Source organism: Amia ocellicauda, chromosome 12 (assembly GCF_036373705.1).
Source record: "Amia ocellicauda isolate fAmiCal2 chromosome 12, fAmiCal2.hap1, whole genome shotgun sequence".
Classification (NCBI taxonomy): Eukaryota; Metazoa; Chordata; class Actinopteri; order Amiiformes; family Amiidae; genus Amia; species Amia ocellicauda.
Genome location: NC_089861.1, coordinates 30875691 through 30900390, shown reverse-complemented (window position 1 = coordinate 30900390; position 24700 = coordinate 30875691). Strand labels below are relative to the sequence as shown.

General features: G+C 44.4%; 3 protein-coding genes across 5 annotated transcripts; 1 reads left to right on the top strand and 2 right to left on the bottom strand.

Annotated features, from left to right (window-relative positions):
* Window positions 1-648: 648 nt before the first annotated feature.
* On the bottom strand, window positions 649-6827 carry LOC136764920 (interferon-inducible GTPase 5). Its single transcript, XM_066719302.1, has 4 exons — window positions 6736-6827; window positions 3370-3665; window positions 2667-2937; window positions 649-2287 (listed from the first exon to the last, which is right to left on the bottom strand). Exons 2-4 carry the CDS (start codon window positions 3655-3657, stop codon window positions 1662-1664), a joined length of 1185 nt encoding a protein of 394 aa, XP_066575399.1. The 5' UTR covers window positions 3658-3665; window positions 6736-6827; the 3' UTR covers window positions 649-1661.
* Window positions 6828-8315: 1488 nt separating this feature from the next.
* On the bottom strand, window positions 8316-12250 carry LOC136764919 (interferon-inducible GTPase 5). The gene is made up of 3 exons (XM_066719301.1): window positions 12176-12250; window positions 9951-10935; window positions 8316-9706 (listed from the first exon to the last, which is right to left on the bottom strand). The coding sequence occupies exons 1-3, from the start codon at window positions 12178-12180 to the stop codon at window positions 9407-9409; spliced, it is 1290 nt and encodes a 429-aa protein (XP_066575398.1). The 5' UTR covers window positions 12181-12250; the 3' UTR covers window positions 8316-9406.
* A 2139-nt stretch (window positions 12251-14389) lies between these two features.
* On the top strand, window positions 14390-23229 carry LOC136764918 (TBC1 domain family member 15). 3 transcript variants are annotated; one of them, XM_066719299.1, is made up of 12 exons: window positions 14390-14491; window positions 14773-14987; window positions 15751-15936; window positions 16301-16425; window positions 16956-17059; window positions 17479-17546; window positions 17641-17787; window positions 18634-18724; window positions 20295-20443; window positions 20690-20837; window positions 22497-22691; window positions 22866-23229. In XM_066719299.1, the coding sequence occupies exons 2-11, from the start codon at window positions 14822-14824 to the stop codon at window positions 22648-22650; spliced, it is 1338 nt and encodes a 445-aa protein (XP_066575396.1). In that variant the 5' UTR covers window positions 14390-14491; window positions 14773-14821; the 3' UTR covers window positions 22651-22691; window positions 22866-23229. The 3 variants fall into 3 exon arrangements, with proteins under 3 accessions (XP_066575396.1, XP_066575397.1, XP_066575395.1); XM_066719300.1 differs by having other exon boundaries at window positions 14442-14987; window positions 22497-22667; XM_066719298.1 differs by having other exon boundaries at window positions 14443-14987.
* The last annotated feature ends 1471 nt before the right edge of the window (window positions 23230-24700 follow it).

Here is a 24700-nt window from a genome sequence, read left to right as displayed (position 1 = left end):
TAAAATACAGCTCTGTAAAAAATTAAGAGACCACTTAAGATTGATTTCTGAACTTGGAGTGGTCTTGTCACGATTTCCCTCAAGGAGATCGGGAACAGGGGACCCAAGTGAAGGACGTGGTCGGACAGGCGCGGGTCAGGTGCTGGCAAGTCAGGGCAATGGAGGCTAGGCGGAAACGTGGTCGTGGTCGTGGTCACAGGCGTGGGTCGTGGGATCAGGCAAAGGCGAGACGGAGTCGTGGTCAGGAAGACAGGCAGGAAGTCAAGAGAACAAGGCAGATACAGGGCTAGAGGGAACAAGACTAGAACAGGCACTGGGACAAGGCTCAGGATTGCAGTAGGAACTGACAAAGCTTCACCACAACTGAGGGAAGTGAGGGGATTATAAAGGGAACAGAAATCAGGTAGGGAGGTGCAGGGCGAATGGAAACAGAGGGTGGAAGCAAGAGTGCACAAGGGTGTATGGAATGTTAATGGGATGATTGAAAGCAGGGGGAAGTGAAAGGAAAGGCAGGGAAATGGCAGCCTCTAGCAGGGATGGGGTGTAAAGGCTAGATGGAAGCCGTGACAGGTCTCTTAATTTTTTCCAGAGCAGAACAAAATACACATTAAAGGGGGCTGAAGAGTCCAAAAAATCGAGAGAGAGATGTATTTTTAATCAGAAGGAATTTATTACGAGTGTCTAGCAATATCAAGAACAATCTTAGAGAGTCTTGTTACAAACTACAGGCACTTTTATGCAGACCACATAGGAAAGAAAGTACTATGGAGTAGTGGTTAGGGCTCTGGTAGGGCAATGCTGTTGTACCCTTGAGCAAGGTACTTCACATAGATTGCTCCAGTAAAATACCCAGGTGTATAAATGGGATAAGGGATAAGGGCGTCTACTAAATGTCAAGTAAAAGTAAAGAGAAAGATAACAGGGCCTACACAGTGTTTAATTTGTAAATCGCAAAGCATATATGAGAGCGGAGGGATGACGAGGCAGGCGCAGGTCCCGGAATGCGTACAGAACAGTGCTGAAAACAACGTGCTATGCACTCAAATTCCCAGTTATTAATGATTTGCATGATACAAATGTAAGGGCAATAAGTTAAAAATAATTTGAACTATGTTATAGTTTTTGTTTTTTTACCACGTGAAGTACCGGATCGGCGCAAATAGGTACCAGAACACAGACATTCAAAACCCGAGAGGTCCCGGATCCTGTTCCGGCAGGATCTGGCACAAATTAAGCACTGGGCCCACATGTCTGTCCCGTGATGAGTGGAAGCTCGGTTTATGCCTGACAACTGGGCCCTAATTTCCTGCCAGCTTGTGTTCCATCCCAGCTCCACAATTACTTCAAGAAATCATAATTGGTATAAGGATTGGTTCAATCTGAAAGTGTTGACCTTAAGATAGAGAATTTGAGTGCCTTATATAAAGTTATATGAAAAAAGTAATTCTCCCACTGTTTTCCAATAGGTAATATTAGTAATGGTATAATAATTGTAATAATAAGTTAGTAATAGATACTTCAATTTACTACCCTGAGTGCTCAGCTGGAATAGAAACCAGCAGGACAGTGGTGCCCAGAGGACCAGGACTGAGAAGCACTGGCTTGGACCACATCAAAACTTTGACTCTACCCCTCCTCCTCCTCCTCCTCGTACAGCCCCCTCACACCTCGGACTCCAGTGCCCTCATGAGGACATTGTGCGAGTCGTTGGCCAGCTCGTCCAGGCAGCTCTTCAGCATGTAGTAGGTGGTGCCGAATGAGATTCCCCCAGCCACCATGGAGCCGAAAACAGGGATTGTGCTGGCACAGTACTCCACCACCATCAGCCCTGCCCCTGCCGCCTTAGTCAACATCTTGATGACCACGTCCGCCGAAATCTCCTTGTTGAGCGGAGAATTGATCATCTCCTTCAGCTCTGCCACCGGCTTGCCCACCCTCTCTGCCAGGCTGTTCAGTGACTCCTCATCCAGCCCGAAGGCCTCATAGTACCTGCGCAGCTCCTTGACCAAGATGCCCACGTCCACGACTACTGACAGTCCGGGGATGGGCACCATGGCCACGGCACAGGACAGGGTGGCCAGCTTCCAGACGTCAGCCAGCAGGGCCTGGCGCTTCCTCTGGTTGATCTCCAGGGTGAGGTTGGGCAGAGACAGCAGCAGAACGTGGCGCTTGTGCTTGGGCAGCTCATCCTCCAGGGTCTCCTCCAGCTTGGGGAAGTCGTAGAGGTGGAGCTCAAAGCTGGAGATGAGGAAGACAATGGGGGACACCAGCCCATACTTCTCCAGGCCTGGTTTGTAGGGGTGAGGGGTTGGGAAAGGGAGAAACAATGTAAATAATTTGAGACACAGGGAATTGAGTGTTCCTGTCTCACTGCACTGTCTGGACACACACAGTGAGTGAAGCACAGCATCTGTGATTGTCCCCAACTGAAACTCTCCATCACTCACTCAAACTCTCCTCTCACTGTCTCTTTTTCTCTATGTCTGTCATTCACTCTCTGTCTCTCTTTATCTCCCACACCCTGAGCCACTGTCTCTCTCTGTGGCCCTTTTTCTCTGTCTCTCCATGTTTTTCTGTCACTCTCTATCTCTGTTCCTTTTGATCTTCCTGTCACCATCTCTCTCTGAACTACCACTCCCACGCTACCATCTACCCACAGGCCTCACCAAAGATGCAGTCCTGCCGGATCACTTCCAGCGTCTTCTCCTCATTGTAGTCCTTCTTCCTGCCTGCGGCCCTCAGGCTGTCATCAATCTTGGTGCGCACAAAGTAGAACCTCTTCTTCATCTTCTGGATGCTGGTGGCCAGCTGGACATTGCTGTCCTTGAAGCGCTCGGATGCAATGATGATGAAAAAGTCATAGAGGTCAAAGCTCACCTGCTCTAGGTATGTGTCGGCCTTGAAGTTGGGCGTCCCGATGCCAGGCAGGTCCCACACCTTGCAAAAATATGGAAGCAGGTTATATTTTCACATTAAAGTGATGGAGCCCAACCCCCCTGGCCAAGCAGGCCACTACATTGCTCCAATTCTGTCAACTAGCTAATGCCCTGGCATCCTCAGAGTTGGTCTCTACAAGTACTTTATATTAAAAAACATATAGATTATTGCAATTGTCCAGTCACCCAGGATGCAGTCGATTGGAGGAAAATATATTATATAGCTGACCTGCATTCTGAACTCTGGAGCAGTCGGTAAATATATTTGTAAGCTTTGTCCTAATTTGTCCTAAGGTCCTAATGTGCAATAAAGGTTTACAATGATATTCTGTTGTACCTTATTAGGATCTCCTTTGTATTTGTTGCCATGTTGATACATTTTTTTTAGTCCAATAAATAAAGTACTATTCGTGGGGATGGATTTGCTTACTACCTTTACGTTGGGGTAGCAAGGGTGGGAGTATGACTTGGGCTCCATGGTGGTCTCCACTACCCCCGTGGGGGCTGCGGCCTCATCTTCATCTCTCAAGCCACGGAAGGCATTGACGAAGGTGGACTTGCCCGAGCCTGACTCCCCCGTGATGGCAATGTTTAGCTCCACATGATCCAGGGACTCGAAATAGGACTGGATCTTGGCGGCGGCGCTGGTCAGGCTCTCGTTCTCCAGTGCCTCGCGGATCTCTGAGACCTCGCTTTCCGAAACAATATCATACTCGTCCATCGCTTGGGCTGACAAAGAAGAAAGCAGCAGCAAAAATGTTTATGTGCCAATAAAGACATTACAAATTACAAATTGAGGGTGAATACAGGGTGAAATAATGTATGTATATTTATATACATTTGCACCCAACTCAAAGTGAAATGAAACCTGACACATTTGCCTTTTGCTCAGAACAGGTGATCATGTTTTTAGCCAATAAAACATTAACACAACATGACACTTCAGTGGGAACAACAACAAATTATTAATTAAATAATCAAATAGATGAATAACTGAATACAAGAAAAGGTCATTTGTGGACACTGCCATTAATGATTCATTGAACCCATGCACCCAATCAGCCTTCACAGTTTCTTTTACATTCAAGCAATTTTTCAATAGTCTGTTTTCTGGCTCTGGAAAGAAAGGTTAAAGGTCAGATTACTGACATATTCTAAATTAGAGGCTATAGTCTCCTTTTAGTGTTCTATAGTAACGATGGTCCTGACTTGACCAGCTCAGAAGTTATTTCCAGATATACAGTAGTGCTATAAGTATGCAAAATGTCATGCTGATGAGTGTGAATCTGTAGGAGATTTTTCAACAAAAAATCTTCAGAAACAAGATGAGGAAGAAGAAGAACCCAAAAGAAGAACAAGATCTGAGTTTTACAGCAGAGATTATAAATGGCATACATATCATCCTCCACACACAGCAGTGGTTCCCATCCGGGTCCAGCTAGAATTGGTTCCAACCAAGATCTCAATTCCTTAATGGAACTAATAATTGGCCTCATCCGAGCTTATTGATAATTTTATACCACTGGATATATCATTTTAAATATAAATCTACATAAGGTAATCAAATTCTCCAACTTTTTATAAGTTTAACTGGTTAAATTGTCACATGTTGGAAATCATAAGGCTTGGCCTGGGGCATACTGCATACTTTCATGGGTATGTTACTTGAAACTACCTTGTAGATGTAGAGGCAGAGGATCCCCCCAATGTAATTTAAGACACATGATTTTGGCATAGGGGACAATTTGGGTGTGAAATCCCAGTTCCAAAATTAGTTCCACAGGATAACACTATTTTACTTTAGAAGGGGACCCTTTCTACTATCAATAGGACCTGAAATGGTCTTGGGGTCTTTCTTTTCAATATAAGAATGCAACCATTGGAAAGCTAACAACCCAATCTAAGACACAAAGTTTGGACACCAGTTTGGCTGTCTATTCCCAGTTCCTGAAATTGCTCCCCAGGATAACACTACTGTAAATTTAAAAGGGATGCTTTCTACTATCAATTGGACCAAAAAATATTTTGGGGACTTTCTTTTAAGTATTAGAAAATAACCCTCGGAACACTCACAATGCAATTTAAGACTAATAAATGTGGCATGGGGGACACCAGTTTGTTTGTAATTAGTTTTAAGAAAGTTAATTATTAATATTATTTACATCAAAGGTGTTGCTAGGATTACAATACATTCAGGGCTTAGCCCACAGTCCAAACCTAAAGTGGGGTCTGGGAGCATTCTCCCCCATAAGAAAAAAAAGATTTTGAACAGCTAAATGTATTAATCTGGTGCACTTTTGAATGAGTATTAATAAAAAAGATGAACTAAGATTCTGGACAAAAAAGGAAAGAAAAACTGATCTGAACAAAATCTCCAGCCAGCAGTAACATTAGCTAGCTAGCTAGACTTCTACATTGTCAACCAGACATCAACTCTTCAGCTGTACTTCTGATAATGTTCTTGGAATATTTTCATTAAATCATAAATATCTAGCTTAGCTATAAGCACATTGTGTGGAAAAAACAACCTAATGTCTACCTTATGTCTCTTTGCTGGTTTCATCTTGATGCTTAGAAACAAATTGGCTAGCTAGCTGGCTACCTCGCCACATTCAACGTCGTTAGCTGGCATAGGCAGTCGCACTACCGCTGGCAGTGCTGAGGTAAACAGACCGCACGAGTTTTCTAGCAGCGAACAACCTTAGAGCAGTGCCTCCGTTTGAGAGGACTCATAATGTACTAAAGTAAAATTAATATAAGATGTGAGACACTGTGCTCTAGAAACGGTTCCGGTCAGGTGCATAGGCTGGCTTTCACCACATGAAATCAAAATAAACAAAATGAGTGTTTCAGTCGCCAAATCAGTTGCAGAGATGCATACAAGTCATACATATGCTTCAGGGGAAACGAATTATAGCTTGAAGACTTATCAATTGTATTATACAAAGGCAAAGTAAGGTCATCCCACTTTCTTTCTATGCTCAGCCCATGTTCCACAATATCACAGTGAGTGCAGGCTAGCTAGACCAGTGCTTCTCAAACTGTGTGCCGGCGCACACTGGTGTGCCTTGGGAGCTGGCCAGGCGTGCCTAGGAATTAGTCTTATTCATGATGATTAACATAGCTATAATCATATATAAAGATGTGCCTTGGAAATACTTGTTTTCATAAATGGTGGGCCTCAAAACGTTTGAAAACCACTGAGCTAGACTAGCTAGCTAGCTAAAGAGCCCTCTTCTTCACCAACCTGAGCCTGTAACATTAAATGAGGCAGTGGCACTCTCACTCATCTGCTGCTACAGCTACAGGAGATAACTCGTCTTCATCCTCCACCTCCTCTAGCCTCGCCTGCGCCTCCTTGCCTCCATGATCTGTTTTCTTTTTGAAAAAGCTTCTTATATCCATAGCTGTCCTTCAACTCAATGACAAGCCCTGTAACCAGTGCGCTCTCTCGCTCTCTCTCTCTCTCTCTCTCTCTCTCTCTCGCTCTCTCGCTCTCTGCAACCCCGTAGCACAACAGATTTAGTTTCATTTATTTTTCCCCTTCCCCGCTTGCTTTCCGTTTTCGCTTTCTCTTTCTTTCTGTAACGGTGTTTTATTTCTCTTGATTAATCGTATTCACGCGTATTTGCACCGCTTAATGTGTGTTCTACCCGTGCAGTGCAAAACACTGAATGAATTGTATTATTTGCATTTAAACTAAAGCCCCGAATGGCCAGTGACGGGATGGCCACTCCACGACGAAACGGTATATATGGTGAACACACACACACACACACACACACACACACACACTCACCGACTCGACAGTTTAAATCAGGGGCGTCTGATCACGTCTCGGGAGCCGCACTTGTGAGTGAGTGAACTTTCGCTTTGTTTGCCTGTTCTTGTCATTACCGGTAGTACAGTAAACTCTGTCTCCGCCCTCATTCTGCAACAATCACTATTCCCATTGAAACCGATTTGACTTTCCATAAATGACTCAGGGGCGCTCTATTTTGTGTTTTATTCATTGTAGGTTAATTAACAATAAGGATATATTTTTTTACACAATGCAAAAAACACCAGTAGTTTTGAGTGTGACTGCTTATTTTCCTTGCTAGAATAGTTGGCCTCGCCTTCCCCACGATCAAAAATAAATACATAAATAAACATAAAACTGTCCTCTGTAGCCCCACAGTTGGGTTATAAAAGCTCAGTAGCAGGTCAGTGGAGTCGTGTGAATGGCTCTCTCGACCGCCTATAGACCGGTCTGATGCTTTACACTCGTAGAGCAAAGTGTATTTTGTCTGTTCTTAATTGGATTTGTCTGTTGTTACATCAGGGATTATGTAATACAGACAAGGTTGAAAATACATTGTTACTGTATTATTTACATCCAAGAAATAATAACAATAGCCTCTTATTATTATTATTATTATTATTATTATTATTATTATTATTATTATTATTATTATTAACAACATGAATAATAATCAGAAGAGCATAAAACTGAAATTACACATAACTTTAATAACAACAACCACAATAATAATAATAATAATAATAATAATAATAATAATAATAGGAAGGCAATGAAGAGGGGCATGTAGTGTTATGTTAAACATCTCAGGCAGCCTTAGATGTCACACTTATAGGACATCACATAGTTTCCAAGAAATCGAGACTGAAAGCAAGAGGTGTGGTTTACTTTTGATCTTGCCCACACCCTTTGTTCTCCCCCTAGCAGTTAAAATACAGGTGAAACCAAGGTGTGCAGTTGTTATTTTTACCATACAGTACAAGAGTTTCCCTTCTCCTCTCACACCCAGCCCCTGTGCAGACTTTAATTTTCCTGTAAATGACACCGACAGGAGACAGACGTTTACAATGTGTCTTGTGTGGTTTGGGAAACACCCTGTCCTCTCCAATTGCTTGTCTATGTATAACATACATGACTTTATTATTAGATGAGTGTGCACCAGATATAGAGCTAAACCCAATAAGACAATTTGCACGATAGGTAAGAAAATTAGGAAAAACATGTAATTAACATGAATGCATGTTTTCAATTTTCTCTCAATCATTCACTTTTCATATGTAAAAGACTGTCAGTATATGTGCATGTGTGTCTGTTACAGTCTGTTACTGTGTGTGTATCAGTGTATTCGTCTGTATTGCTCTGCTGAGAATATGTATGTAGAGCAGTACAAGTACACTTACATTTAAAATAACATTGAATACCAACAATTTGTAACAATCATAATTTGTTTTCTGTCTGTGCCCCCCAAAACATTTAGCTGTATGACACCCCTGCTGTGAAGTGTTCATGCAATACCCTTAGCCGTAGTGGTCTGAATTCCAAGGACATCCAGGAAGAAATGATTTCACAATAGCAGCTCAGTCCAATGTGAACATTTATTATTATTATCATTATTATTAGGCACAGGCACACAGTATATTGTGCATCAGGATTTTTCTTTACAATGCAGACATGAAGAAAAAAGTTATTAGTAGCAGGTTTTGAAAATATATATTATCTGGATTTCTGACACCTTCCCTCTACACATAAAGCAGATTCTGTCCTCCCTCATGCAAGTGGGGAAAATTGCCATAGGCTTCTGATGCTTTGAATGTGCCCGAGTCTCACAGTGCTCTTCCATAGGGGCTCAATGGGCTGTGGCTGTGCTTTCCTACCCTAGACCCTGAATACTATAGTAAACCCACCGGATATATCAGGGAATATCGTGGTAATCCCTGTTTCCTACACTGTCATACACCACATTTCCCAGTGTACCAATCTTCTCAGGCTGACTTCCTGTCCCAGTTTCCAGGACAGCCCCAACAGACGCATAAAGGTAAATAGAGTTTATTTTGGCTCAGACTGGCTTGGCGGAGAGAATGATGCTCTGGCCATGATTGTTGTTGGTGTATTGCATGTATGTTTTGTATTGTATGTTTGTGTGTTTTTTAACGATTGCTTACATTGTTGTCATTTTTAGACCTGCCTGCAAACCAATTGCCCTCTGGGTTTATAATAAAATGACCTGAACGGGACTGTACTGAACCCAGTCGGTGCTGCTGTACCAGCTGGCTGTGTGAATCAGGCCCCTCTCTGTCTCTGCTAAAATAAGGCTGCTAAACTGTCTGAATGACCCTGAACACTCTCTCATCTGCCTATCTCCTGCATCGCACACAAGAACGTCCCGAGCCGGCCCTCTGGCGCTCATTGATGATGCCACTGCGGCATTCCTGTTAAAATTAAAACTGATATCCTTTTCTACAGATGTGTGTTCAGCTTGCATCTTTTTGGAGGCCCCAGTCAGCTGTGGAGCAGTCAACCAGGGAAGTTGTGTACACTGGGGACAGGGGCATCCTGCATTACAGATTAATTAATTAACACTTTACATAATATTAAGACAATATGGTATTTCATTAGGAGCCATCTATTGGTAATGAAGTGAGCCCCATGTGTTGATTTGGTCTGGGGCTCAGTCCCCATAGAAGAATCCCGGATCCTCGACTTCTTCGCGGTCTAGCTCCTCCCCATGCAGCGCCCTCCGCATTACCCTCTCCGCATCCTGGCTCAGGTCCCCCAGGGCCGAGCTCAGAAGCCAATAGCAGGCCACGAAAGACACGCCCCCGCAGGTGAGGGAGCCCAGCACAGGGATCCGGCTCTGCAGCATCCCCACCACCACCTGCTGCCCCATGGCCATCTGTCCCAGCATGTCCTCCACCCCCTGCTCGCTCAGCTGCCGGCCCGCGCTCGAGGTCACCTCTCTACAAAGGAGCTGGGGGCAGAGAGGAGGGGAGGGGAGAGGGCAGAAAAAGAGAGGATAATATTTGTTTAAATTACTTAAAAATTAACTACACACATGCTCTTCCACACACAGACACTTTCACACACAGATCACACACATACTCTCACACTGTAAACACACACTCTCTCACACACACTCACACACATGCATAAACACTCACAGACTCTCTCTCTCACACAAACACACACGCACTCTCTCTCACAATCCCACCCACCTCATAAGGTTTCCCAGTCAGCGCCGCCAGCCTCCTCAGCGACTCCTGGTCCACCCCAAAGTGCCTCTGATAGGAGCGCAGTGTCTCCATCAGCACAGGCACGCTGCCGGACAGCCCCGCTCGTCCGCCCACCCCCAGGCCCCCTGGCGCCACAGTGCACAGGCAGGCGGACATGGCCCTCCTCCAGAGCCCCCCCTCCAGTGCCTTCCGCTTCCCCTGCAGGGTGGTGGCAGACAAATTGGGCAAGGCCAGCAGGAGGGCGTGTCTCTTGTGACCCTCCAGCTCCTGCGCCAGCGTCTCCTGCAACCGCGGGAAATCGAACTTGTTGGGGTGGAAGCAGGAAATGAGGAAGACCGTGATGGCCATTGTCCCCATGCCTCCCCCCATCTTCCGCAGGCTTCCCTCGCAGTCTGCCCTGATCCTTCCCAGCAGATCCTCCTGCTCCTCCTTTCCTGCTGCCGCCCCCCGCATCTTGCGGCGCCCCCACGCCTCTAGGTCGTTTTCCACCTTGTTGCGCACAAAGTAGAATTTCTTCCCCCACTTGCGCACGGCCTCGGCCAGCAGGACATGGTTCTCCCGGAACCTCTCGGATGACACGATGATGAAGAAGTCAAAGCGCTCCAGCCCCACCATCTCGAGGTAACGATCGGCCTGGAAACGGGGCGTCCCGATCCCGGGGAGGTCCCAGAGCCTCACGTTGGGGAGCCCAGGGTGGGGGTATGCGGTAATCTCCAGAGTGGTCTCAGTCACACCCGTGGGTGACGACTCAGGATCCTCATCCCCCAGCCCCCGAAAGGCATTGATGAAGGAGGACTTGCCTGCCCCGGAGTCCCCTGTCACGGCGATGTCCAGGGTAGCCGAATCCAGCTGTCCCAGCATGCCTTGCACCTGTGCCACGACCTCAGTCACAACCCTGGATCTCAGCAGGCTGCCCATCTCCTGCAGCTCGCATTCACTGATGGTTTGTAGGCTCTGCCTCCAGTCCCTGCAAGAGCGAGGGGTTGGAGAGGGGAGTAGAATAAGATAAAAAACACACACCAACATTCTCTAATACACCATCACACTCTCTCACACACACACACTTTCCCACGTCCACAATGGATGTTTAACTGATGACAGCAATAATTATACCAGTCTGTAATATCATATCATATAAATGTATCAATCATTCTGTCATCCTGTCAGTGCCATGAGACCATCTACACAGTCATCCCACCATTCAAGTAGTACTAGTGTGTGTGTGTGTGTCTCCACTCCCCCTGTCTCTACCCCACCACTCTCCCCTCTCCCTTCTTTGTCCCCTCCCCAGCTTTGGGCTGATTGTCACATCAGGAACACTGCAGTCCAGACACAGAGGGGACGCTCTCAGTCTGCTCCTGGGAATCTGAGCAGACTGTTCTGTGTGGAGGGACTGGAGATTCACAAACCAAGACAAAGCTGCCAGGGTTCCAGAAAGAGTTGCAACACATGAACAGTGGTTTACACAACTCTGCAGCTGGGATCTGGAGGCTGGGTGGGACATATTCAGGGCAAAGTTTTCATAGTCTGCTTGTTTTTTTAGCAAGTACTTACAAACTCTGTGACTCCTATCCTGTCATAATAATAATAATAATAATAATAATAATAATAATAATAATAATAATAATAATACTGTTAATGTTATATTTAGTATTATAACTATATAATTATATCATAAATATACATTGTGTTGACATTGAACTGTGACTCACCACAAGGTGCGTTTTATTATTGACAAAGCGGTAAGCTGGCAAATTAACATTGTGCTGATTTGAAACAGAAACACACTTTCACACACACAATTGTGTCTGTTTCAACACACATTATTTAGTTTGCAACCCTTTTTCGACACTTGAACATCACTCTATTTGTGTGTCTATCTATCTACTTACATGTCTGACTGTAATTTGAAAGACTAGCATTTCTGTAGTTGGATCGGAGTGAATATGATTGAAATCTCAGATCCAATTAAACTCATCCGCTTTGACAGCGTTTTGACACACACACACACACACACACACACACACACACACACACTGTTAAAGCGGAACTTTGTTCTCGTTCTCGAGTTAACCTTTTGAACCGCGCAATCAATGTAATACTTTCCCGTGCACGTTTTATTCATTTTTTCCGCTGGCTTTCCAATATCGAAGTTTTGAAAGATGTATCCATACATATGATACAAATATTTGATCTCTGCTACTTACCCCATTGTACTTCTTGTCGGAACTGCTGCGCTACTGAAACTACGCTGCCACCTAAAGTGAAACAGAAACTGAACTCGCCACGAAGCGCTTTGATCATTTCCCATGTGAAAACGATTTAAAATCGATTGGGATTGGGATCCATCCAGCGACGAATTTGCGCAATTGCACCCCAGGACTGAACTGGATGTTGCAAATAAAAGAGGACTGATCCTAAGTATGAATTCCCTTGACGTAATTATAAGCCCCGGTGGCAGGTACACAGTGAATTATTATAACTGACTGTGGCTTTTTAGTCGAGATTGAATAGGAAGTAAAAGTATTTTTCGTTGGGTCGTTGTTATTTAAGATATATTTAACAGAAGTACCTTACGGGTGATACAGAGGTTACAAGCTAAAATCAGTGAACAAGTTTAGTGTGTGGATATTGTTTTGCAATAACAGTATATCACACTACACTATTATGTAATACTAGAGTATATTACACTACACTATTATATAACACTATACTGTATTATATCAAATGACACTACAGTACACTGCAGCGGCGGATTTAGGTATAATTGACAAGCTCAGAAACATTCAGAATGGTCACACTACAACATGCTACCAAATAAACCACAATTCATTCATAATACTGTGAATATATAGTTTCACAGTCATGTTGCATTTTTTCTGGTTTGTGCGAAATGGTTAAGAATAATATAAAACCAATCTGCACTCCACCAAGGTGAATTGGTTTATTCTTGACTCTTGGTTGGCAGTGTTGGGGGATGGGTAATGTATTGATGCTGGAGTGTCAAATCTATAGAAATGGATAAGAAAAGGTCTAAGCCATCAGGTGCCCAGTTTAGGAAAAAGAGGAAAGAAGAAGAAGAGACATGCGCAAAAGATACAGGTAGCAGCTATGTCATCTCTTTATGAGTATAATAGTATGCATGTAATGAAATAGGCTAGTATGACACTTATGTTTGTTAAACTATGTTGCTTGCTATGATATTACACATAGGGCGACAGTATTCCGTTTTCTGTCCAACTAGCTTACATAACACTGGATATAATTTCACACAGTTTCATCATGATAATGTGTGTAGCTGCAGCAAAACGATTACAACCTAACTAGCACATTATTGATTTGGTTATCTTTCATTGAGGTGACATCATAAAGGTTTTCTGTGATTGTATTAACTACTGTAGGTCCTGAGCTCAGTTAGGGGAATTTCCAATGCTGTAGGCTAACTTAAAAGACTATTAAGATTATGCTGATATTTTGTATATTTTGTGATATATTGAGTCTTTTGAGATGTCTTATGCCTAAAATTAGCCAAGTTGTGAAATTTAGTTTGTGTTTCTTGTTTGAAGTGCAATAGTGTAATAATCAGGTTCTCTTCTTTATAAGTGTGTTATTCTATTTGTGTATTTGTGTGATATAGGATTTGTGCAATTTAGTTTTATGTGTGTGTTTTTTGTTAGCAATAGGGTAATAGTGTAATAATTTGATTATCTTTTTCATGTGTTTCATGTCTTTTTCTTTTTGATATTTATGTCTTATTTTTCGAATTATTTTTATATTTATATAGTTTTAAATGTTATGATAATTTATTTGTGTTGTTCCAAATGTCTGAATCAAAATTAGTTAGTGCAGAATGGTGTTTTTGTTTGTTTGTTTGTTTGTTTGTTGGGGGGAGCCGCTGAAGGGGGGGGGGGGGGGGGGGCTAGAACCGCCACTGCACTGCATTATATAACACTGCACTACAACATATAATGCTGCATTGTATTATAAAACACTACTGGACTACAAAACCGTGCCTGTGACTTTATTTTGATTTTAAATTGGTTATAAATCAATCATTTTGGTTGATATTGGGTAAAAAAAAAAAAAAAAAGAATAGCAAGCACAAACAACCTGTTGTGTATGAAGCACATTAATCACAGTACAATGTTTGTAAGCCTTAGCACAAACTGGGGGGAAGTTATTGTTAGAACCTCATCATCACAGTAAATTTGCAAGAGAATAAGACTGTATAATCAGATATGTAATGAAGCACAATATTTAACAAGTATTAGATGATAAAGAACACGAAAAAGAAGAAAGCAAATAATCACGACCATTCACTTGTTAATTAGGTAATTAATTAATTAATGAGGTCTTGGGCTTGCTCTTTCTCTAGGCTTTCTGTCGGTCTGTCCTGCTGTATTTCTGTTCCCTGTGTAAACCTCGCTATCGGTTCAGGCTGATAAGGGCAGAGTCGGGGCCGGACGTCCAGCAGCCTGGGATGGAAAAGAGGGGGAGGGGGATCACTTATCCCCTGAACCAAGGTAACACTCTCGCCACGGAGCGGAGAGCCGAGCCGAGCCGTCATATGACCGCAGAAAAGAGAGAGAGAGAGAGAGAGAGAGAGAGAGAGAGAGAGAGAGAAGCTACTTGCAGAAACTCAGACGCAGTAGTTTCTGCACTGCATCAGCGTGATGTGTGTGTACCGATAATATACACCGCCGCTTTGTAAAAACTGGCAAAGCTACAGTTTTCAGGAGACAATAATAATAATAATAATAATAATAATAATAATAAGTTGTAGCGACATGTTTTTGCTGCGCAGGTAGATCGACACGTTAGAATAGAATAGAAAGCGAGAGGAGAGAGAGGGGATGGACACCACGGCCGCGGCGACCACAGGGGCAGTCCCAGCTGAGAGCGCTGCAACCCGGCGGCGAGGGCGACTGCGGCCGCAGGAGGGAGACGAGTTAGCGGGGGTTATGGACGCGGAAGGACGCGTGGACGAGTCGAGGCTTCGCTCCTACATTTTGAAGAACGGTAAATAATAATAATAATAATAATAATAATAATAATAATAATAATAAGCCCTAAGACCTGCCTCAACCCAGGTCACACACACACACACACACACACACTCACACTCAGAAGCAGGCACTCACTGTCTCACACATACAGGAATACACACACACACACACACACATACTCTCAAAAACACACTCACACTCTTACAAACTCAGAGACACTCACACATGGACTCTCGCACATGCTGTTACACACTCAAAAACTGAATGTGGTCACACAAACAGACATACACCCTACATCCAGACATACAAACACACACGCACACATTAGTTCACAAGCACAGCCGCCTTCCAAAGCTGCGCAGAAAAACAAACAAACCAATGAATGAATACATGACTCATTAATAGCAATGGACACGCTCAATCTGTGTCTAATCACACAAGAGAGCTGTGACTGTCTCCCACAGCAGTCAAGTGCTAGTCAAGTGACACTTCCGCACAGAGCCTCAATCACAGCTGTTGTTGTGGGAGTGGGCCAGCTGTTTCATCCACAGTCATCAGTCTCCCCTCCACAAGACCCCCTTCTCTCCCTGAGGCTCTTTTGTGTAACACTATTCTAACAAGGACCGTACAGTGTGCAACTGTAGAAGGAGGGGGTGTCTATTGGGTGGGTTTATATGTTAGTTATGTGTACAGTCAAGTACAGCAGGGTTTCCAGCCCTGGTCCTGGAGAGACACTGTACAGTTGTAGCTACATGGATCTCTAATCCTCCACACAGGGGGAGTGTCCCCGGCAGAGAGACCCTGGGTGTGGCGATTCCTGTTTGGGATATTCCCCTGCAGCGCCACCACTCTCCAGCAACCCCTATTGGCAGAGGAGCTGGCAGTGCGCTATGGCGCCATGAAGAGGAAGTGGCAACGCCTGCTGCCCGGCACCATGCGCATCCGCCTCAATGGCTCCGACGGTACAGAAGGGGAGGGCAGTTTCCCAATATAATCAATTCATTGAGTCAGTTTGGTGTTTATGATTGTTTTTTTCTGTGCCTGTGTGCACCTCTCTGCCTGTTTGCCTCTCTGCGTATCTGCGTCTCCAACTGTCACTCTGTCTGTTCACATCAGCCTGCCTGCATCTCGCTGGCCGTATCTCTCTGTGCGTCTCGTTGTCTGTCTGTAATTCTGTGTGAATAATCTGTAAGGTTGATTTAAATCTCTGGGTCCTTGTGTCTGTTTTCCTGTGCTTCTCCTGTGCCTGGGCCTCCTTGTGTGTGTGACTGTCATGTTTGTCTTGGTCTCTCCGTCTCTCTGTTTGGTGCGTCGTGTGTTGTGCAGATGAACTGACGGCAGCGGTGCGGTTCTTCGAGCAGCGGAGGGAGAGAGAGAAAGAGAGGGAGCGGCAGGAGGCCGTGTCCCCAGAGACTAGGGAGAGACTGTCCTTCCTGGAGTTACAGGCCCAGGTAACTCACTGTTCATCACAGTGTGCTATAGTGAGCTACAGTGTGCTATAGTTTTTCATAGTGAGCTACAGTGGGCTACAGTGTGCTATCGTGAGCTACAGTGTGCTATCGTGAACTACATTGTGCTATAGTGTAACAGCTACAGTGTGATACAATGGATCACAGTCTACATTGTTCTATAGCAAGGGTGTCAGACTCCATTCCTAGAGGGCCAGCCCAGGTCTTGGCTCCTTAATTGGTCGAATTAAACAATTAACTGAATTAATTTAATAATTGTCTTTAATAAATGTTCTGTCGGTTCAGTCTTTTGAGTCATCAACAATTTGTAAGGTATTGTAAGTAAATAATGACATAAATTAAGTAATTGGGATCTCCTGTTGGAATGTAAACCAGGAGACACTGTGGCCCCCCAGGACTCACCCCTTTCGTGTTCATACCTTCATCTGTATCCCTGATTTAAACTTAAATTAAATTATCTAATTTTGTATCTTTCCCTTTCTCCTTCCCTCATCTCCCTATCTGGGTGTCAGGTTCTGTTGGAGCGTGTCAGTCTGGACTTGGATCAGCTGACAGAAGCCATTCGGATCATAGACAAGGATGTCCCACGAACTGAGAGAGACCTGGACTACTTCCAGTGAGTCCGTCTGTATTGCCTGTCCCCCCGTGCCCACATCCCCCAACTTCCTATTCCAGAGTGACTGAGCACCAGGTGGCATTTGTGAAGCTACACTATTACAAACACTGCGATGCTGTGCATGTGTGTCTGTGTGAAAGTGTTCTTGTACCTACACGTGGACACTGGTGTTCGTGTGTTTGTATTTATGTGCGTGTGCATGTGTGTGTAAAAAGGAGTGTGAGTGTTATTGTGTGTGTGTGTGTGTGTGTGTGGGATCATGAGTGTACTGGTTTTGTGCTGTTGTAGTGTGACTGTGTGGCAGCACTATGTGTTGTGTGATTGTGCGACAGGGTTGTGTTTGACTGTGTGTTCGTGCTGTTGTTTTTGACTCTTTTATGTTGTGTTTGACTGTTGTGTTGTTGTTGTTGCGTCTCCAGAGGCGAGGGTTCCGCCAACCTGCTGGTCCTCAGAGAGATCCTCATCACTTTCGCTGCCTTCCACCCAGGTAACTCACACACACACACTCTCACACAACCACACTCTCACACACAGTCTCACCCTCTGTATAAGTGTGTGTGTGTCTGTGTGTGCCCATGCAGAGGTCAGTTATGCCCAGGGGATGAGTGACCTGTGCAGCCGGTTCCTAGAGGTGCTGGACTCTGAGGCTGAGGCCTTCTGGTGCTTCTGCTCCCACATGGAGAGAGCGGCCCGAGACTTCAGCTCTGAGGGGCTGAGGAGGAAGATTGGTGAGGAGTGTGTGTGTGTGTGTGTGTGTGTGTGTGAGGGGGAGGGGAGTTCTCTGTCTGGGTGTGTCTGTGTGCCTGTGTGTCTGTCTCTCTGTGTCTCTTTGAGTCTATGTGTGTGTGTGTGTGTGTGTCTCTTTTTCAGGTCCTCAGTTAAGCTGTCGAGTCCCAGGGCAGATTAATTCTCCAGAACACAGAATCTGCCTGAATATTAGTTTAAACAAGAGACAGAATCAGTATTGCTGTTTTTGCTTCAGTCATCAGTGAAGTTCAGATTTATTCTCAAAATCAAATGCATAGTTACAGAAAGAAAGATGCATTTAATTAGTACATATTACAAAGACAAGCACTTAGTCTTTGTATTGATAACTGTTTATGCAATATAATATACATTTCCTAAATAGTACACGTTACAGAAGTGAACATGTAGTCCTAGTTTTTAATAAGTTTATCATATGTAGTATTGTTTTGATTCTAACCATGCAGACCTGTAGCAATGAGAGAGATCTATGGTAATGTTATATTTATAGCCCTCTTTTATATTCCAAGAGAAACATTCATATAGACTTATCTTGATAAATAAACACCCGGTATATACTGACCTGCATATTGGTTAAAACAAGAGACAGAATCAGTGCTGCTAATTTCACTTCAGTGATCAGGGAAGTTCTGCCGAGGCACATCAGGCAATAAACACACAGGGCTGTATCTCTAACTTTTAATGGCGCCACTAACTGGCTGTGACACAAACTACTTGATTTTAATAAATATATCCAGTATGCATAAACTGCATGCATACTTCTGTGTTGTTGTGTAGTTGTGTGATATTGTTTGTGTGTGTTTTTGCAGAGATGGAGGCAGGGCTGCTGAAGGAGCTGGATCCTGAGCTGCACTCTCACCTCCTCACTGATGCCACAGACACTCTTGCCTTCTGCCACAGGTAACACTCTGTCACTCTCTCGCTCTGTTTCTGTCACTTTGTCACTCCCTTTCTCTGTGTCTCTCATTCTCTCGCTCTGTGTCTCTGTAACTCTGTCATCCTCACTCTGTGTCTGTCACTCTCTCACTCTGTGTCTCTGTCACTCTCTTGTTCTGTGTCTCTGTCACTGTCTCACTCTGTGTCTCTGTCACTCTGTCATCCTCACTCTGTGTCTCTGTCATTATCTTGCTCTGTCTCTGTCACTCTGTCACTCTCTCGTTCTGCGTCTCTGTCACTCTCTCGTTCTGCGTCTCTGTCACTCTCTCACTTTGTGTCTCTCTGGCACTTCTTTCTCTTATCTCTCTGTCTTTCTGTGCCTCTCTATGTCACTTTTTGACCTCATTTCCATTAATTTATTTCCATACTGTGTCAGCACGGTACTCAAAGTAATGAAAGCCAGGCTGTCCCCATGAAAACTGTAATGGCTCAATACCTAGTTTGGTGCTATGGTAATAACTGTAAACGCAGAAGTGTTAAGATGGAGTTTTTAAATGTGATGTTGCTTATTTCAGAGATGGTGTTAATCAACTTCATTAGACCTTTGGTTTAGATCCTTATATTTACTTTTTATTTTATTTTGTCATGACTGCACAACGTTTCTTTCAATTCCTGCACTCCTTAATATTTGAGATGTTTGGTTATATTCTGTCGCGTCCTTATTTTTATGCAGCGTGGGTTATTGAAATGACACAACAAGGATTGCCATATAAATCCAATACTAAAAGTATATTCAATCTGCATACAGAATAGAACAGTCACCACTGGTAATTATTGAAGGTATCGCAACTTGGTGCTTTAGCTCCAGCACAGAACGCTACGACATCCATGTCATGAGCCTGCAAGCAACCAACTACTTTATGACTTGGGGACACCCTATTTACGACAGGTCATACCCCTCAGAACAAGCCTTCTGATTGGCTATCCCACTAACACAGAACAGTAACACTCGAAACAGCAATTGGTGTAAAAGCATTCATAACAATACCTTCAGTTTCCTGACTGCGGTGTTTAGCTCTTTTTCGATGTTATGTTCACCCCATGTTTTTATTAGCATTTTAATTTCATAACCCTCCCATGTTTAATGCACACAACAGTCAGCACCATGCTGTGCCAGTATCAGATATGAAAGAGTGCTGGCACAGCACGGTGCTGACACAGCAGGTCACTCATGGATTTGTACAAACATTGTGGAAACAACTCTACACATTTTCACAACAGTGACAGCACCGTGCCAGCACGGTGTTGCAGTGTCGTGGAAACGAGGTATCTGTGTCTCCCTCTCTCTCTCTCTCTGTCTTGCTTTGTTTCTCTCTTTCTCTCACTGTCGATCACTCCCTCTCGCTCCCTCTCTCTTTTATGATTTACCCCAGAGCTGTAACTGTGCTGTGTATGTCCTGTGTCTATGTTGCATGTTGCGTGGGTTGTTGTGCGCTGTGTGGCGGGTGTTCTGTGTGTGTTGTGTCGTTGTCTGTGTCCTGTGTTGTGTGTCCCATGTCCATGTTGCCTGTTGCGTGTTGTGTGGGGTGGGGAGGTGGCTGCTGCTGGGTTTCCAGAGGGAGTTTGACCACAGCGACGCCTTGCGGCTCTTCGAAGTCCTGAGCTGCGACCACCTGGAGCTCCTGACCCCTGCCCTGGATAGAGCCCTGTGCCATCAGAGACTGACCACTGACCACAGCACAGGTCAGCCAGCCGCCGACCCACGCGCTGGCTGTATATAAGAGCCTCAGTCACTGTGGGTATCTAATTGGCTGACTGGCCCATGCAGTGAGAAGGAGGCATTAGCACTGGCCAATCAGTCTTGAGTCACGAGTGTGTGTTAGTGTGTGAGTGTGTGTGAGTGTTTGTTTGTGTGTGTGTAGGTTTAAAAATAAATGCTTATCTAGTCCCTATTGGCGCCCTGAGTGTTTCTGGTGTTTCCTGACTCAGAGGAGGCAGGACCACCTCCCCTGGAGCCCCGCCCCTTCAACCCTGATTTGACGTTTGAGCTGTTTGTCTGCGCCGCCATCCTGATGCAGCACAGAGAAGCTCTCCTGCGTTGCCGTGGCGAGGTGCAGCTCATTCAGTTCACTAGCAGGTACAGGAACACACGCACATATGCACATACGCATGCACGCACACACACACACACGCACACACACAGACAGACAGGCACACACACACACACACACACCACACAAACACACATACACACACAGACACGCACACACACACACACAGGCACACAGACAGACAGGCACACACACACACGCACACACACCACACAAACACACACACAGACACACACAGACACACACGCACACACAAATAAGAATAGAAACGCAGACGCATAATGGGTCAATTGCAACAAACTCACAGAGTTAGTGCGGAGCTCTGTACTAAGCCGAGTACTAGTTAGTACGGTACTATCTCGGGATCATTCCCAGCTGCGGAATAAAGTTAGTACCCATTGCAATGGAGCAAAGTTGGAGACTAGCTGATCCCCAACTTTAGTCCCGTATTAAGGATTTAGTGTGTCGTTATGCTATTAAGCAGGAAGTGAAGTCGGTGAAGAGGCCGGGTCTCGCCTCTACAAGCAAACCTGAGCAGAGCGCCGGTGCTGACATGCTAATGCTGCTGCACTTTGGCAATGCTAATCGAGTTAAAATGCGAATGCCATATAACACGATATAATTATACATTTATTTTCGTAGTATAATCGATAATACAATTTCTGCAGAAATGATTTTTTTTGTGTGATGTTATAGATATCTTTTAATCATTTAAACTCAAGAGCTAAATTGCATTTCCCATTGCAATTTATTTACCCAAACAAGAACCAAAAACATTATCTAGACTAAATATTTCATACTTTGGTCTGAATTATTTTAAAGAAAATAATGGGTGTAATGCACAGGTGGAGGTTCAGAGCCGACACCTCCAACCCGGCAGCCCATTAGAGCCCCGCTGTACAGAGCTGCAGGCCGAGCTGAGCTCCCAGCCCTGCCCGGGCACGGTATACTACTATACTATATTGAGATATAATATACGAAGTCAGCTATAGGCTACATACATTGCAATTGTATTATAACTCCATATTATTCATATAATATAATATTGCTTTACATTTCCTGCTGGGTAATAATTACTATAGAGCTTTCAATATATTCTCAGTTATTTCTTAGTATTTAATAAAACCTTTCAACCGACAATTTGTACACTGGATCTTATTTTAATTATGTTTTTTGTTACTGTAGCTGTGGTGTCAGTTTCACCAGTGTACACCAGAACATTATTAGTAAATTACATTTTGTCAATGTCAAAAACAAAAACATAACTATTTGAAACATAAAACAAAACAATTAGTGGTAATGAATCGAGTTCTGAGTAGTTCAGTAACAAAAGTAGTCAATACCTTGTGATTTGGCACATTTTGTTCCTCTTGGTACTGTACTATCCATAGTTAGTCCGTAGCTGGAGTAGGTCTAAGTTAGTCCCGCACTTAGTCTGCTCTAGAGGCAGCAGCAGTGATTTTGGGGTTCGTTGCAATGGAGACCTTGTTTAGTCCCCAGCTGGAGAACTTCAGCTGCCAAGTTCATTGCAATAGGTATTAAACTTGTGGACTAGTTTAGTACAGAGCTGCATACTAACCATGGGAACATCTCCAGTTAGTATGCAGCTTTCAGTTCATTGCAATTGACCCATACAGACAGAAATACACAAAAATAAACAGATTCTCTCACTCTGTCTCTCTCAGTCTGCAGGGCAGGTTGGACCTGGACACTGTCCTGCTCTCAGCCACGCAGCACTTCCTCAACTACTGCAGCAACTTGTTGCGGAGGGGGTGGGGGTACCCCCAGGCTCCACCTTGCAACCCCCCCCTGCTGCAGCTCCGTGGCCTCTTCTCCTGATGGGGTGGTGGTGCAGGGTACAGTAGTCATTAAGACCAAGGGTAGGACTGTACTATAGTAAAATATACTGCACTGTACCAAATTAAACTCTACTGTTCCACACTATACTGTACTATAGTATATATGTATATGTACTGTACTACACTATTGTCTACTGTACTATTAAATATTATGCTATACTTTACGATATAGTATGCTGTACTATTTTTCTCCAGGACCAGGGCTGGAGACCCTGCTGTACTGTGCTGGACTCCCCTCCCCTGACCTCCCTACAGTTTGAAGCTCCAGAATTCAACAGGCTGCTGGAATCCCACCATGCTGTCCCGGAGAGAGGCCTGGCCCGTCAGACACTGGGCAGCCTGGCAGGGCAGTGTGGAACATTGCCAGCGAGAGACACTGGCCCACTGCCAAACCCCAGTGAGTTCTGGAACAGTCCTGCCTCAACACACGTATCAGTCAGCAGCAGAGAGTCATCTGGAGCTACAGAGATAAACTTGCTCTATGTTAAAATAGAAAAATACAGAGTGAGACATTAAATAAATAAACAAATTAATTAATAAATACATACATGAAAATGAACCATGATCATTATTTAACAAGATTGTTATTATTGTTATGTAGAAACACGCAAACAAATCTAATTAGATGTATTCCCAATTATTATATTATTATAATTGTTTCTTCAGCCCAGTCCAGTCTAGTCAGTGACTCTGCAGCAGTGCAGTCCAGTCCAGTCAGCGACTCTGCAGCAGTCCAGTCCAGTCCAGTTAGCGACTCTGCAGCAGTCCAGTCCAGTCCAGTCAGTGACTCTGACTGACACACTGACTGACTGACTGACTGACACACTGATGGTCTGACTGTTACACTGACTGACTGACAAGCTGACTGACACACTGACAGGCTGACTGACACACTGACTGACTGACACTCTAACTAGCTGAAAGACTCACTAGCTGACAGTCAGTCAGTCAGTCAGTCCGTCAGTGTAACAGTCAGTCAGCCAGTCAGTGTAGGAGTCAGACAGTAAGTGTAACAGTCAGCTAGTATGTCTGTCAGCTAGTCAGTGTGTCAGTCAACCAGTAACAGACACACTAACTAGCTGACTGACACACTGACTGACTGACTGACTGACACACTGACTGTTACACTGACTGACAGGCTGACTGACACACTGACTGTCAGACTGTTACACTGATTGACTGACAGGCTGACTGACACACTGACTGACTGACTGACTGTTACACTGATTGACTGACTCCTACACTGACTGACTGACACACTGACTGTCTGACTGTTACACTGATTGTCTGACTGTTACACTGACTGTCTGTCTGACTGACACACTAACTAGCTGAGTGACACACTATCAGGGAATAGTGCATCAGGACAGTCCCTGGGATCTCTGGACAGATGGCTACCTGTCTCAGATGTCTTCCAAAACCAACCCAGGGCTCTGAGCGTCGTGTTTAAGAGGCTGATGAATGATGGTGGACATGGTATTTTTAGAACACCGCTGACATTATCACACGGTGTTCAGAAGAGTCAGAGGCTATAGAAAAAGACTTACATACATAGATCCATACACATCGATGCATAAATATAAATACACATGACAAATGTAATAACAAAATATGACCAAAGTTTAAGCATAGAGAGAGAGCTAATGGGGTGAGGAGAGAGAGAGGGAGGAGGAGTGTGGGAGAGAAGGAAGGTGTGAAGCTGAGAAGAAGGGATGGGGAGAGGCAACATTTGAGAGGGGTTGAAATTGTCAGGGAGAGGGAGGGAATGTGAGTCTGAGAAAGTGAGGGAGGCAGAGAGGAACAGTACAGAAAAATGCATGCCTGAGTGAAAAGGAGAGAGGGAGAGTGTGATTGAGTGCATGTCCAAGAGAGAGGGGGGGATAGGAAGAGAGAGTCCCATGCCCTCCCCTCTCCTGCTACCACAGCCCCCGCACATACACACCACACCCCTATCCCTTTTCTTACTTGCTGACACCAAAGTGAATGCTGCGCTCTGATTGGCCCACAGATGAATAGCAGTGGAAGCTAGA